The sequence below is a fragment of the Buteo buteo genome, chromosome 4, assembly GCF_964188355.1.
Source record: "Buteo buteo chromosome 4, bButBut1.hap1.1, whole genome shotgun sequence".
Classification (NCBI taxonomy): domain Eukaryota; kingdom Metazoa; phylum Chordata; class Aves; order Accipitriformes; family Accipitridae; genus Buteo; species Buteo buteo.
This window is the reverse complement of record NC_134174.1, coordinates 1298160-1314661: the sequence shown is the minus strand read 5'-3', so window position 1 is coordinate 1314661 and position 16502 is coordinate 1298160. Positions and strand designations below refer to the sequence as shown.

At 45.4% G+C, this 16502-nt stretch overlaps 1 protein-coding gene across 1 annotated transcript in view; it reads right to left on the bottom strand.

Annotated features, from left to right (window-relative positions):
• The window catches only part of AHCYL2 (adenosylhomocysteinase like 2), a 107227-nt gene extending 91814 nt beyond the window's left edge, over positions 1-15413 (bottom strand). Inside the window, exon 1 of the mRNA XM_075024522.1 lies at positions 14949-15413. Within this exon, the coding sequence (XP_074880623.1) occupies positions 14949-15365 (417 nt within the window). The 5' untranslated portion in view covers positions 15366-15413. The remainder of the gene's footprint in view (positions 1-14948) is intronic.
• Between the last annotated feature and the right edge of the window lie 1089 nt (positions 15414-16502).

The following is a 16502-nucleotide window of genomic DNA, read 5'->3' as shown; positions in this document are numbered from 1 at the left end:
ACAGCCTTGCTTCCCAAGGAAGCCTATTTTAATTATAATGGTTGCCACGGTTACTTTAATTCCATCATCTCTCCAAGTAGTCTCACAACTCCAACTCCACACCACTAATCAGGAATCTTGCATAACATTAGCACTGAATAACCCAATTTAAACCAACTTAAAAGCCTGGATTATGGCAGAGGATGTTGACGCAAAAAGAAGAAAAAAGGAAAAAAAAAAACCAAAACAAAACTGTTTTGTTCGGGGAAGCACTGCTTCTCTATCTGTCTCCAGCAAGCGCTCTGTCAGTCTTATCGATGTAGAAGCTATGGATGAGCCGAAGCCAGAGCAGAATCAAAATTAAATTCCATTTTCTTTAGTCAAACATGGTCTCCTCAATTTTCTTAAAAAAGAAAAACAAAGAAAGTACAATGGTGTCATATCAAGTCAAAGGTGCTGAAAGAATTCTAGTTATTGGGAGAATAAAACAACATGGCAATCCTGGAGTATCAAGCATGGAAAGTTTAGCATAAGAGTCTATGAGCTGCAGGAAGAGGTTTCAGACTGCAACTTCTAAGTTTCTTCTTTGACCACTGCCCATAGCATGACTGGCAAAGCTGTGCAGAAAATATTCCTGTAATTTAAACACAGCTGTAATAAGCAAAGCTGACCTTAGCCTAGACAAAGAAACTCCCTGGAAGCTATTCTAGTCTTCCTTTTGGGCTTCAGGTCTATAAAATTAGTTAAGGGCTACTGGTCTAGCTAGGTCAGAGGAAGAAGAGATAAACACTACACTGTTCCATCTGTAGTCCTTAAGCAATTAAAACACAAACTTCTTGGTGTAGTACAAGTTAGATACCCCATACATGAAGATGTAACTCTTCCAGCTGAACAAAGTCAGTTTGGATCCTCTCTCCAGGAATTTTGAAAACAGGACTACTTGAGACTGAGGCCTTCCACAGGCACCCATCTAGTGGTCAATTACCAGGACAGTAAAGCCAAATACAATTTTTCTCCCTATTAAAATACAAAGTATTTTCTCCTTCACTTAATTTTTTTCTCCCTCATAACCTTTGCTCTCTAGAATTTCTCCTGGACCTACAATACTAATGTCTGTACAGATGCTTTCCTAGGTACAACAGGATGAAGCTCCATTTCCTACCCTGGGAAAGTATAGAAGGCATTACATTTCTCCTTCCCAACCTTAAATGTCCAAAACCCAGCGTTTTTCCCAAAGGCAAAACAAGAAGCAGCAAAATCTGACCTTTAGTGGTATCAGCTTTGGTGATCTACCATGCAGACTATTTTCTGTAAAGTCACATACGACCCTCCATTAGCTTTAAAATGGGCAGCGGAAAGAGAAATTTTTCCACTGTTTGCGATATCCCATTAGAGATAAAGTAGATACCGAAGCCATATACACAGTCCTCAACTCCTGAAAAATAACCAGCACAGTCCTAACTGACTTAAGCCTGGGAATCCTTTGAAATATAGTTTGTGCCACACTCTCAAGGCACTCATTTGACTTAATTCCTGCACAGTGAACAACGGAGGCTTTCAAAAAGATTAGCTACTTCACAGTGTCCCACAAAATCCCATTTTCTACAATGTCTTCTAACTCACATGGCTAGGGATGAATCACATGGATCAAAAACTGCATAAATGACTGAGCAAAATACCTTATCGTTTGATAAACGAAGCAGAGAGGTGAGAACCGTAAGAGCTGGCAAAGTCTGTCACGTGCAATGTAATGCCTTCAATTAGCAAACCTCAAAGAAGAAATTAAAAAGGATTTCTAGAATATGCAGATACCGCTAATTTGACCTGAGTTGTGAACACCAGCAGCACTGGGGAGGTTACCCAATAAGGCAGGACACTGCTCCAGCAAGGAGATGCAACAGTAGTTTAATAGACTTCCCCTCCCACAATTCTCGTATTGAAGCCTAATTTGTTCTGCTTGTATTGTGCTCATCCATGCATTATTTAAATGCATTACAAAGTCAGACAACAAAAATCAGGGATAGTCTGGTATTCAGCACTTCTTCCACTATTTACTTTGTTGCTTGGTTATTCTCCTCTCCAGAGATTTTTTTCCCACCAGCTAAAATTCACACTTATGTTAGGAAATAATGATTATGTCAGGAAAGCTAAGGTGGTAACAAAACCAGCCCCCTGACTCCTCTATTCAAGCTTGAAATAAGATTTTCCATGTAAGACTGTAGATATTTCAGCAATATTTAACAACAGTGTTTAAGCAGTCTAAAATACCTTCATTCTAAGCTGCAGCTCTCCCGTCATCAGTCTCAGTGGTAGCAGGTTAGATCTCAACATCCATCACAGCACAAGAAATAGATCACAGCGGTACTAATAAAGCAGAAGCAGAGGAGATAGCTAATATTCATGCAGAGCTCTGGCACGCTATTAGTGCTTTGTTACTTGATAGCTAGGAATCCTTCATATCTGGCAATGTACAAAATCACTCCTAGCTCTAACAGATAAGTTATGATGACTTTTAATATTTGATCCAAACGCAGAAAAAGGAAACCTGTTTGGAAGGATGCAAGATCTACGATACTGAAATAAAGTCACTGCTTTATGACAAGAAAGTGTTGCTTGTTTGGCCTTCACAGCAGCCCGAAGCCCAGAAAACCATGGGTTCTAGATAAAGAAAACAGCTGGATAAAAGCTGACAGAGGCAACAGGGAAAGAGACAGTATTAGCCAATATTCCAGTCCCTGGGAGCTGTGTTCTGACATAAACACCTTAGCGCTGCAGGTCCTCCTACCAAATCCTCCACCTCTGTCTCAACCAGGATAGGCTGCATTGTCTACCCACTCCTTTCCAAGCCAAGACCTTCAATCTCCATACTCCATGTCCTTCAGTTTTATACTCTTGTATCAGAAAAAGGATGAAAACAGCTTAGTTGAGTGCAACAGCAAGCAAGCTGCACACTAATGTAGCTTCCAGCTCCCCCTGCGATGAGGGATGTTAGCATATCAACACCCTGCCATCATCAGGCTTCTGTTGGCATCCATCAAAGAACAACTTGAAGAAGAATAAATGGCAGTTTTGCAGATGATTGCGCCAACCACCTTCAAAGCACAAAGGCAATATGGAAGATGTGGTTCCAAGCAAGCCATTTCTGTGCTAACAAATGTCTGGTGGGGGCTGGCATCAAGGATGACAGTAGGACATTGACTTCCAAAGGAGAAGAGAACAAGAGGCTGTGAAAAGGTCTGAGAATACAGGTAAGTCCTTGGTGGAATGGAGATGAGAACTTGTGCAAGATTACAGAGAGCCATTGCATAAGCCATCAGGAAAATGACCTTTGCAGCAGTATTCTGGAAACAGAGTAATGGAACAAGATGGTATTTGTCAAAAATCAGGTAAGGACACAGTAACTGATAGCTAAAAGGAAAGCCTGGACTGGCTTTTACTGCACAGATGGCCTCTCCAAATGCTATCAGATACTCTTCCCTTCTGAAGGACAGGTGAAACCTGGACACAGACTGGCAGGGAGAAGAGTTCAGAGTGCACTCCAGCAGCACCTCTGTAATCTCTGCTACCAAAAGAGCCATTTCCACTAACATTACTTAAAGGAACTGAAAAGTTACATTCAACTTCCAAGGTCAAATAAACTACTAACTCTGTCCTTGAAGGCAAATAATTCTTTTCCTCCTGACTCTTTCAAAATGCTGAAGACTACTTTAAAGCTCAAAAAATTAGTACCTACTTTTTCCTTAAAAAAAAAAAAAACAACAAAAAAAAACCACCACAAACTTAAAATTACACATTAAAAAAAAATAATGTGACACATTAAAAAAAAGACAAACCCATAATGAATGCTTGCTTCTTGACATCTTCACTCCCCTTCAGATTTAAAGAATTAAGCATCTTTTATTGTGTACAGAAATAAAAAACCCACAGGATTTAACACCAACTACAATAATGTCTGGAGACTTCATTTTCAGGTTAGTGTGATTCAAAGATAATCCATTCCTAACAGGTTTGCAGGCCAGAGGATGGGCTGGAGTCCAGGTTTAACTTCACAAAGAGAAAGTATTGCCTTACAGACAGAAAAACCCAGACCCTAGCAAAGCTTACCTCTTGGACCAATCTGTTTATTTCTCTTCCCCTCTCCCAGCTGGTTTAAAACACAGCAGCATGACATATCACTACTGTATGGCTTGACTTTCAAAAGCAGTCTAGCAGAAGACTAATTCTCAGAACAGTTACAGCAAATGTCACCAAGTTCTGTGAACTTCTCACCTTCTCAGCATGTACAACACATGGCAAAAGCAAGCATCCACCTTGTAGCACATGGGGCATGAAATAAAGTGACAGTTCATCCACTATCTACTTGTGGCTTCTCAGGCCACTTTCCTGAACTTGCCAAGTGGCTCATGACAGTCCAAAAATAAAAAATTATACAAAAATAATATGTACACTCACTATGTCTGAAATATTACTCCTTGCCTTCTGGCCTTTACCCCGGTTCATCGCCTCTACAACCCACCACTGCCTCCAAAGCAGCCAAGGGAAAACTGAACAAATGAAGGGAGCATGCAAACGTTTTCATTTGTCACATCTTTCATCACGGGAAGCCAAGTATCAGCCTCAACGTACTTGCTAAAAGCACATAAAAGTAATAATACCTTACGCACCTGAATCAAATCTTCAAGAGAATCAACTACTTTTTACCTTACTTGAAAACAAAAAGGATTTTATTATCGACTCTTGAAATCTCACACACTAACAGCAGATAGCAAGGCTGAAGTGGGATTCAATGCCAGTGAAGAGCAGAAAAATTACAGCAGTTTAGTATTACAGAAAGCCACTTCAATTAATACCTAACTGGTCAATGTGAAATGCTGGAAATTATGGCTGTAATCTCTCATCCTAGAATGTAGAAGGTTGGTTTAAAAAAAATCCACATCAAACACATTAGTGCATTCTGCAAACAATAAAAATGATCTTAGCCGATACTGAAAAGGATCCAAGCAGATTTCCCCACCTCCATAAACACTAAAGTCATGGAGAGAACACCAAATCTGAGTCAGCAAGCTTCTGGGTAGCTGGAAGGAAAGCTTGCTGGGAACAGATACCAGCATGAACTGCAGTAAGCCGTTTTCCTAAATTGGTCCTTGAGTCATTTTTATGGGAACAGTCCATTCCCTGTTTTTTCTCACATAACTTCAGGATTAAATGTCGATCACTTCACCTCTGTGAAGTAAATAACAAGCAAAGCTTCCTAACTGTCAGATGAAGGCATGTGCATACTACTTCTATTTTTAAATACTTGCTTTTGGAACAAAATTTGAAATAGAGTGGTTCAGCAGTTCTGGGTAGCTAACTAATTTTTCAACTGACTTTCCTCTTTTTTCTGACACTCATGAAAAATGCAACTGGCTGACTATTTAAGGCTCTGTCAAGAGAAAAAAAAAATACCTGAGTTCCAACATTGCCACCCCTGCAATTTAAAGTAAGGTCGGCACGCCGCAGCATTTGAACATTTCACATAGCAAAATGCTAAAAATGCTGTTAGAAGAATATTAAGGCTGGAAAGCTGACCAAAAATAAAGAACCCCAGAAATAAGATTGTTCACTCAGCCTGAAGTCACACATCCTGCAAATAAGTACGCGCGCACACACACACAATTTCTTTCAGAAGAACCTGTCTCCACCAGTGGACAGAACACAGTTTCAAGGTTGGACTTTGCTGATGCTTTGCTTCGCCTGTTGGGAAGCTGCAAAGCGCACAGAGAAGGAGACAGGAGACTTCAAGAAGAACAAGGGGTTTTAGTTAGGCTGTTAAATGCTGCCCTACATAATTAAATTCTGTATTTTTCTTTGCCGAAGTTGCTATAGGCAAGTCTACGCAGGCAGGTGCAGACAGACTGGAGCTGAAGCTGGATGGACAGAAGCCAGCTCTGGTCCAGAAGCTGCACAGTGGTAGCGTCGGCTCATGCACAACGCTGTGCTGATGCATCCCAAAGAGAACAAGACATTAAGTGACTCATATCTGACCAATTCAGCATGTGCAGAGCAAACGTGGGTTTGCCTTCATCTGTTTAGGCATGTCTTCAGCAATGCTAGGCAAGACACACTCAGTAAACTTTTCACATCTGGCCATTAACTGTAAGATCATCATCTTTTCATGCTCACAATCCAAGACTTAGAGCAGTGCTGAGCAATCATAGCTCCAACTGAAGTCAGTGGGAACTATGCTTCAATAAGAGAGTGCTATTTAATAATGACACAAGACATCTGGGGAAAAAGGGCAGATTCTCTCCACTTCATAGTGAAAACCCCAAATATATTGACAAGCAGTCTTAATTTCAGTGCATCAATACCCCAGCTACAAACCCGAGATGAAGCAGTGCTATCCTGCAAAAGCTGGAAAATACTTTACAAAGTGTTCCAGCGCTATGGTGAGTTTTTCAAGGGTGCAGAGGAACGTTAATTCTAGGCTCTCACCCGTTCTTGCTTATTCTAGAGCACTCCAATGTTACATTTGCAGAAAAGCCTTTCATCTCAGACATAAAAAGAACACAAGCATGACCATGTCATTTGATTCTCAGAAAAGTGCCTGCAAATGTCATTCACTTCAGGGAACTGTTCTGCTGGTCACCGAGTCTTCTGGAAAGTCACATGAAAGCCTCTCCTCTCTTTGACAACCATTTCACCTGAGACATCTGTGCATATTTCTACTATAATAAAAATAAAATATATTTCAATATGTATTTATATAATTATACACATGTATTTTCCAATAACAATACTATAATAAATTTAAAAAAAAATCAATTAAAGGTTGTCTCTGCAGCACAATCTGTATGAAAGCTCATATTTAGGGAAAAGCTTTGTAAATCAGGACGCCAATTTAATCAGCTACACATGCACTTTTGCAGAATAAGAAGTAACAACTGATCAATTTCACCATTCTCCATTCTAGGAATTGTATTTCGGAGTAAGCACAGATTAGATGAGCTGCACCTATGAAAAATATGAAGTTTCAAAGTTTCATTACAAGGCCAGTAGTTCATCAACAACTCTGTCTGCAAGGCTGAATTCCTGCTCTAGGAATAGCTGCACAATTTTTTGATGCAAAAAAAGCCAAGCCAACACGCTTAAATAACATTGGCTTTCCCAAAATATAACTAGAAACAAACAAAAAAAAGTTTTCTAAAGGTATTCAGTACACAGCTAGTGGGCACAAGCATAACAGCAATTTATTGCTTCAAGGCCTTAAGCAGGGAAACGTTCAGTTGAGAAGTGTTCTCAAAAAAAAAAAATTTTTTTTTTTAAAGTCTTTGACCTCAAAGCTCCCTGAAGAGCTATTATTTCATGTTCCTCAGTCCTATTTTCTCATTTACTGACCTCTCCCATTTCAGAGTTTGGATTTAGCTGAAAGCCCAGAAAAGTCTTCCGGTGAATCCAGTACACATGCACTGAATTTAGGTTTCCAGAATCAACTTTGCCTCCCCTGTTGCCTGCAGCACACCTGCGAGTGGGCACTACAGTTTCTCCACAGCTGCACAACAAAAATGAGTAAACAATTTACTAAAACTTCAGTCCTTTTTACCTCTTCACAATATTTCATCTTAATCTCGAGAGGACTGCTTCTAACAGAAGACAGGACTGCAGTTCCAACTAAAAATACAAACAATTTTTCCCTTTCTGTTTGCAGCTTGCATCAGTGACAGGCAGCAACTGCTCCTATGGAAGTTGGGCTATAAGGCTCCCCACCTTCTGTTTGTATTTACAAACTCTCTATCAAGAAATACCCTGAACTGACATTGGTAGCCATTTGATAAGAAAAGAAGAAAGGAACTTAATTATGGCTTCTCTAGACTGAAATTGAGGCATTTCAGTGGGTTTTTTTTTGCTACGAATGCCTTTAATTGCAGACCTCAGCATAGAGGATTTTGTGCAAGAAACAGTTAAAGCTTATTTTATCCTTAATTCACCCTTTTCCTCCTAGTCAGTTTGTTGCTCATTTGAAGCCCCAGAACCTAACAGTTTTGTTGGGACTTAAAGCAAGTGGCCTGTAGTATTTTTATTTAGAGGCTGGACATTATTTCTCAGGCTGTCTCTCTTCCATTCATCATTCAGGTTTTTTAACTTGCCTATAGCTCACTTCTCTATATAGGAATTTAACAGGACGTCAGCCATCGTACTTCAAGGAGGATATTTCCTTCACAAGACTGAGGTTCTACTCTCGGATCACTGGCTTGAATCTGCAAAATTGAAGAAGAAAATAAATATCTAAATTGGTCCTTGAGTCATTTTTATGGGAACAGTCCATTCCCTGTTTTTTCTCACATAACTTCAGGATTAAATGTCGATCACTTCACCTCTGTGAAGTAAGTAACAAGCAAAGCTTCCTAACTGTCAGATGAAGGCATGTGCTAGTAGCTAGTATTTGTACCCTATCACTGCAGTAGTTCTACAGAACATTTGGACCAATTCTATTCTTTCAGTCTTTAGTATTCTTCAAATTTAACCAATGCTGCAGGTCACTCAGTCATATAGAGAAATCTGCCTATTATCTCTGCGCTACCTAGCTGACTTCTCTCTTTTTAGTTTTGCCTCCATCTCTTCCTTGTTTGAGTTAAATCATCACATTGTTTTACAATTCACTAGACAGAGTTAAAAAGAAAACCTAAAAGGTCAAACATGGCTTTGAAAGTCGTAATTGCTTTACCTTGCTCATCTTTCATGCGTCAAGTCAGGGCCAAAGCTAAGACTACGCTTTTAATTGCTTGTAAATTCAAACACCAGGTTTCTGTCCCTCCAGGAAAGATACAAACACAAAGATCATTATGTGTTTCGACATTTTTTACCCGAGAAAGCAACAGACGTACGGTGCCGCAGCCTCCCGGCAAAATGCAAGTTTGCCGTTGACAGTTACAAGGTTTGAGGTACCCTGAACCACACCCCAGCTTCTCATTTCTATGTCATTACATTTTATAGCCTGCCATCTACTCGCATTCACAGCCATTATTTTTCTATCACTTTTTCCCCAGTCTTCTTTTATCTTCTCTTCTGTTCCTGGGCCTCCATCCCAAAGGTTGACGTATTGATCTTTGTACACAGTTCCATGCAGTCACATGCAGGCACCTTCTAAAATTAAACTGCAGACATTCATAGGGAGACAGACCCACAAGTATTATATGTAATAAAAGAATATGGCCTCCAATGATGAGATTTTACTAAATAGCATTCAAACCACACTCATTACAAGCAGCACTTGGGAATTCAGCCTCAGGGGAAACATTTATTACCTAGCATAAGTGATCACTAGGGGTTAGAATGAAACAGAGAAAATGGAAAACCAACGCACAAGCACATAAGAAATCCTTAACAGAGCACACACCTGCCAAAAAAATCCCTCTGCCCCACAAAACGACCTGGGAATGTTGCAAGGAATTTACACACATTTTCAAGGGAAAAGCTACACTTTCATCGCAGGCAATGAAATCTGCTGGGAGTCAAGGTCAGAATCATCATTTAGACAAGCCACATGAGAGTCATTTATAGTCTTAGCAGAATAAAACCTCCCATCGCAGCTCACCAGTCAGGTGATGTGCCAGTCTAGCGAGCACCAGGCATTTATTTTGATGTAATCCCTTCACCGAAGAATTTTACAGCAAGGAGTTTTAAAAAGGTTATATTCAAGCAGTGACATTACACAAGGATGTGCACCTCATTACTGTATACCTCTACGCCCTGCTTTTTCTGCCTTGCCCAGACAAAAGCCACAGCTTTCTACAGCCACTGGCACTGCAGAGGCGGCGTAGCTCTGGAAAAGCAAGCTGTGCTCTGCTCTAGCCCACTAAATGAATCAACAGCACCAACAAACCAGCAAATCAATCCCTTCCAATACTAAACCCTCTGTTTAATGATGCTAAGGAGCAAAAGAACACAGCTTGAAATTCAAGGAGTAAGCTGTTCTTTCTGTACCGAGTGGCTGGGCCAAAAAAAAAAACCAAACCAAAAACCAACAAGCCACCTTTCGTTTTGTAAATTGGTACATGCTTAATATAAAACTTCACAGCTACACAATCGCTGTCGTTTAAACTCCCAGCACGGTGTACAAGCATTTACTAAGCCTTACTTGCCAAGCAGTTAAGAATCATTAAACCAAGAAGTGCATCTGTTTAAGTATATGTTCTTCTCTCAGCTAAAGAAAGAGGGACACAGAGCTGTCATCTCGAGGCTAAGATCTCCCACCTAATCAGTTTGGGAGTCTCAGTTACAGCCCCTTACTGGCTCCCACCCCACACACACTAACGACAACATTTCCAGAAGTTCTGTGACTTTCGGCCACTCTGATCTAGGAATGCCCTGAGAATTAATATAAAACCTAAGTGGCCACCACCCCCACAAAGCCAATGAGCGATCATCTAATCATCAAAACACCATTCAGATCTAAAACCGTAAACAATTCATGCAACTCGGGGCCTTGACTCACATCCACAGATAAGCTTAGCTGGGGATGCCTGAAACTGTTACTCAGCCCCACGGTTCACCTCGCTCCGGGAGCGGGGATGGCAGAACAAACCACGCATCTCCTGAGTCACCCCAGCCAGCTGCTGCCAGCACCCCATCACATAGACTCGCACTACAACTGAGCCAATTCAACATCCAGCTGCTGCTGGAGAGGCCTTTCCATCCCTCCCATCTCCACCAACCTGCTCGTGCCACTTCTCCCACACCATTCCTGGCTCTTCCTTGACGCCACATTGCAGGCAACCACACCAAGAGAAAACTAACCCAACTTATAGTGAGGAATTTTATGCAGTTTGAGGTCCCTGAACTGCCTCATCTTGGAGCCACATGAGAACCTGGCAGGAGGGGAAGAGGAGAGGGTCAGGACACGCAGTCAGAGGCAGGAGAAGATCTGGACTACCCCTGAAGCTCAACCCATCAGCCCACGCCTCAGACACAGGTCAAAGACGCAGTCACTAGCCCTTCCAGAGGCAGCCAGCTCTGAAGCAGCACCAGACAACCAGGGGTTGGCTAAATCTACCTGTGTAGACGCACGTAAAGGTCACAGCCACATCCATTAGTCAGAGTTAGCTGTTAAAGTCAAGTCCAATGTCATCTCAGAAATGAGGTCTTCTAGCTATTTCTTGAGAGCACGGATCTACAACAAGAATCCAAAGAGAACAAAAACGTGATTACAGAGATCTTCATCTAGATCTGATGGGAACCACTTCCGCAGGTGTCATGAAGACAAGCCCAGTGTACTTGATTTTGACCTCTGGGTTTGTAGGAGTGCCATCATTTCTTGTGTGAGCAGGTGTACAAGACTGCAGAATCAGGTCTATACATCAGCTGTAATATTACAGCAAAATGAAGCAATCACCTAAATAACTAAAAATACAAACTTGCAAAGTTGTTAACACTTGCCAGTCTGGGCACGTGTACTGTCCCCGCTCCATCAAGGTACAATATTAATTAGCACATCTAAAGGCAGACAGGCTTAAGTAAAATACTAAACCAATATAAAAATAGTTTTAAAATGAGAGTAGAATTAGAGGAAAGAACAGTCACGGCTATTTACTGGGAACTCTGTGCTTGTGTCAGGACTATGAAACATTTGGTCGCAGAGTACTTCAAGAACACATGTTAAAACTTCAAGGAAAGGGAAAAAAAAACAGGAAAAAAAGTACTTTTAATATATAAACCAGTCAAGAAAAAACTGAGATTTTTTCTTCCAGACAAACACTGTAAGAACTACAGTTTAACTTGTTTCCCTGCAAATTTGATATGATCTTGCTTACCTATTTTTAACAGACCTTTGCCTTTTTTTCAGGTCCTAAAGCAAAGTTCTATTGGATCTGACTAAAAAAATTTATCGACTTCTTTTAGACTTATTTTTGTACTAAACCTTCTTTCAACAGATGCTTCAGCTCTGTGTGCCCAATTTTTCAGTCACAGGACTGGGAACAATTTTATGGCTACCAAATCTGGTGTTTTATTTAAATAACATGACTTCCTAAGAAACGGCAGAAAGGACTCTGGATCTGTAAATCTGGTAAATGGAATGCCGAACAACCTCTCAAGTCTCTGGAACGCACACACTGAAGTCACTGGAAAGCAACAGTATAGGGGAAAAGAAAGAGAAGGAACAGTATGTACTCCCAGATAGCCTCCATCAACACATCTCGCTTCCTTTAGCAACCAGACAGATTGTCAGCTCCTAAACAAACTCATCACCCAAAGCAAAGGCAGCCAGCTGGGGAGTTTTGCTGCTCCGTAAGCTCGCTGGCTGTTCCTCCCGCATCCAGGTTTCTCCCAAAAGCTTGGCATCCTTTGCTCCTCTCTTATAAGGCACCCTCTGCTGCTATTAAGAGTATCCAGGGAGAGAGATGCAGGTTTCTTCAAGCTGTTTCAGATGACGACCCACCATCAATATGCCCCTTCCCTCCTAGAGTTAGAGATGCAGCAAATGTGTCATCTAACACTGTGTTCCTCTGGCCTGACAAGAGCTGGACTTCAGGAGACGGATGCAAGGAGAAATGCCTTTTTGTTGTTTAACCAAAAAAAAAAACCAACAACAGGAAAGGAGAGGTATAAGGGAGGGGTTTAGAAGTATTAAGCACACTTGAGGAGAAAGAGAAATATGGATGCCCTGAGGATCTCTAAAAATAGAGAGATGGGATTAGGATATCGAATGGAGAGGGCTCCAGACACTGGGGACAGAAGTCACAATCTTAGTGGAAAAACATCCTTTAACGAGGAACTGAGCCCCCCCAGCAGGGATTTCTAAGGGGATGAAGGAGCCCTTGATCCAGACACTCTTCATGAGCAGACTTTGCCTTACAGGGATGCGCTCCTTCCCACAGAGTCTCTAGGAGAGACTCCAATTTCAGGGAAACCACACAGGAGGAGATCATGGTTATGAAGATAAACTCCCTTGGAGAAGAAATATTAGAGTGACAGTGAAAGAGGGTGGAAGTCCAGCAATATGTAGATGAAGTTTTCACCCCAAGGTTTCATGAGTACGAGTTATGACAGGGACACCATCCACGTGCATCTATAGGAGGTTGTATCTCTAGGAGAGCACACCTATCCCCCCCCCCTTATGGGGAGTATCTACATTCATGGCTGCATCCACCTAAGGGACATGGATAACGCATGCGTGTATCTACGTGAACAGGTCAGAGAGTGGACTTGGGTACATCTATAGGTGGACATAGGTATGCACATAATCTGTGTATGCAAAGGCATGGGGGTGTCTATACGTGACACAGATGGGGCTCTCTGTGTGCATCCGAACGCATTTGTGTCTATAAGGATGTCTACAGCTGTACGGTTGGGTGTGGGCAGGCGTGCAAAGGTAGAAGTGCGTGCCTGAGCACATGGCATACGAGTGCCTATGTGCACAAAGGTCTGCTTTGCACCCATAGGTAGGCATCCAAGGAGAGCAGGTGTGCCTTAGTGTGTATATACCTACCTCTGCCAGCATCTGTGCAGCTATATGTGTATGCACACCTGTAAGCGTACACATGTACTGACAGGTACATGTATGTGCACCTGTTTGCATCCCTGTAGATATCTAACCGTGTAAACTTGCAGGTATACTTCCCCTGCACATGAAGGTATGTGTCACACATGCATATAGCTATAGCATGTAGACACCTGAACGTGCATACGCATCTATACGCATGTTTGTATATGTACCAGCATGCATTATGTAAGCTTGCATGTCCACCTCTGTATCTGCGAACTCACTTCCACACACGTGGGTTCATATATACACAAGCTGATGTATACCTATGGCTATGCCTGCGTATTTGTGTGCAAGTACAAAAGCGGTTGCAAACACATGCATATCCCTGTATGTACATATATACCTCAGGGGTATATATACCTAGACAACGTATGTATCTAGAGGTTACGTACCAGTGCACGTAGCACACCCATGGGGCAAACACACGCTTGGGCACGTGGTCACAGGATAGGCACGGTTCGAGGGGACAGTGCGTACCTGCCACGTCCATAGGTGCACACTCAACAAATACTCGCCAGGTAGACAGCGAGCAGTCTGAGTGTTCCCAGCATGCACCCGTACACCTCAATGGGCAAGCGCCAGGACAGGGGCACCCTTGAGGACAGGGCACCCCGTGCAGACCCACCCCTGGGTGCATGCAAGTGCGTACCCAGCAATACACCCAGAGGCACATGCCTGTGCACACGTACACCCACCATCCATACTGGGTACACCTGATTATCCCTCGCATACCAATGGGACGTGCACCTCTCTGTACGTTTTTATCTGGAGCATACCCGTATTTCCAAGCGAGCAGATAATCCCAGGGACATGAACCCGATGTGAACCCACGCACACCCGGCAGCTCGCATACCTGGCACCCGCGTTTCCCACAAACACCCCCACAGCCGGGTGTGCAGGAGCAGGGTGTACACACACCCAGTGTGTGCCTACACTCCTTGGCAGGTGCAAGTGTGTAAGCAAGCACATACCCTGCAAGGCAGGAGCACCACGCCGGGCACGCGTACAGCTGACAGGGACCCACGGGGCAGGGTCACGCTGGTCACACGTGTCCGTGGGCATATCCACACTCAGCCTTTGCATGTGCGTCCCCTGCTTACCCACGGGGCAGAGATACACGGGGACCCCAGGAGAGGACGGGACCCCACGCCCCCGGAGGAACTCGTCCCTGAAACACAGCCACGGCAGCAATCCCACGGCAGCACCTCGGGGCGCACCGACACCCCGTCCACGCGTACCGGGGACCCCTACGCCGGGACGGTCCCTACCCGGAGGGAGGCAGCACCGGGACGGTTCCCCCCCTCCTCCGGTGTGTGTGTGGCGGGGGGGGGGGGGGGGGGGGGGCGTCTGTCCCCCGGGGATGTCCCGGGGGGGCTGCCCCGTGGAGGGGGGGGTGCGCGTGGGGTGTGCTGGCCCCCGGTCCCCCTCCTCCCCTCCCCGTTACCTTCTTAACGGTGCGCGGCGCCTCGGTAACGGTGCCGTCGGGGCTGACGAGAGCCTCGGCCGCGGCACCGCCGCTGTCGCCGCCGTCGCGGTGCCGGTGCTGAGGGTGGTGCGGGTCGCTCCGCTTCATGGCCGAAGCCTGCGGTACCTTGGCGGCTCCCGGCGGCAACCCGGTGGCGGAGGATAGCCCGGGGCAGCCGCTCAGCGGAGGCCGCTCGCCACCACAGGAGGAGGAGGAGGAGGACGCCGGGGCCGGGGCCGCCTCACGCTCGGTAGCCGGCAGCGGACAGGGAGCCGCGACCACAGCGTGCCCGGGAGGGTGAGCGGTCACCGGTTCACACGGCGGCCCCGTCGCCTTATCCATGGGACCGCTCAGCTCCTTCAGCTCCACGGCGGGGGCTGCCACCTGCACCGACATCGCCGCTACCGCCGCCGCCGCCGCCTCCGGCTCCCTCAGGGACCGCCCGCCCCTCCCCCGCCACCGCCCCCTCACCGCCCGCGGGGCACGCCGGGACGTGCAGTCCTCCCGCCCGCCGCCCCGCCCCGCCCGCCTCCACGCCGCGACTACAACTCCCGGCAGCCTCCGCGCCGCCTCCCGCCGCGCTCCGCCTACCCGCCGCGCGGCGCGGGGCCTGCTGGGAAGTGTAGTCCCGGCGGGGGCCGCGCCGTCGTCCCGCCGCTGTCGCCCGCCCGGGGCAGAGGCGCGGAATGGCGGCGGCGGCGGGAGGCGCAGCCCCGTCAGGGCCGGCCGGAGCCGCCGCCCGGGTTGTAGGGGCTTCCAGCGGCCCCCACGCCCCTTGGGGGTGGCCGGTGCAGCGTTTGACCTCTTTCCCTGTGGAGAAGTTTGTGGGGTTTTTTCACATTTTAGTGGAATTTTCTGTGTTTCGGTCGGTGCCCGTTGTGCCACCGGTCGGAGGCCTCTGAGCACCCCCCAGCGCAAGGCCCTGTGTCAGGCTGCTCCCCCGGGCCCGCTGCTCCTCCGCAAGCATAAACCCTTGAAAACGAGGAGCCAAGAGGTTCTGGCAAGGGGAGCGCGGGATCGGAGAGCCCGGAAACTTGCTGTCCTGCCAGGTTCTGCGAGCCCACAGAGCCCCTTTGTGGGTCAGCCTTTTTTCAGGGGCCTTCGTACAAACAAAAGCCAGTAACGAGCCGCGTTTCACTAAATCCAGTTCTTCAGGAAAGCTCCTCTTAGGGAAGGGGAATTCAAACCCATCCTTGGGGGGTTTTGTTCATTATTATCGCTATTAGGATAAATGCAGTGTCTGGGCACAAGCCAAGGACTGAAGCCTGTGTGTTTGGGGCTGTGTGAGCGCAACGTTTCTGTCTCGTTCGAGGAGCGGGAGGTCATGTCCAACACATCGAGCCGGTTGGAGGCAAAAGGACAATTTCTTGATCCCAAAAGGGGATGTCATCGGCCAAGCAGAAGGGATGTGGAGGAGCCTGGAAAATGGAGAGGCGTGAAATACTGCAAGCTTGAGGGGAGTTTCAGGATCCACCAGAAATGCCAGAAGTTAGAAACGTGCAGGACAAAACAACTGCCAAGATTGCCACGACT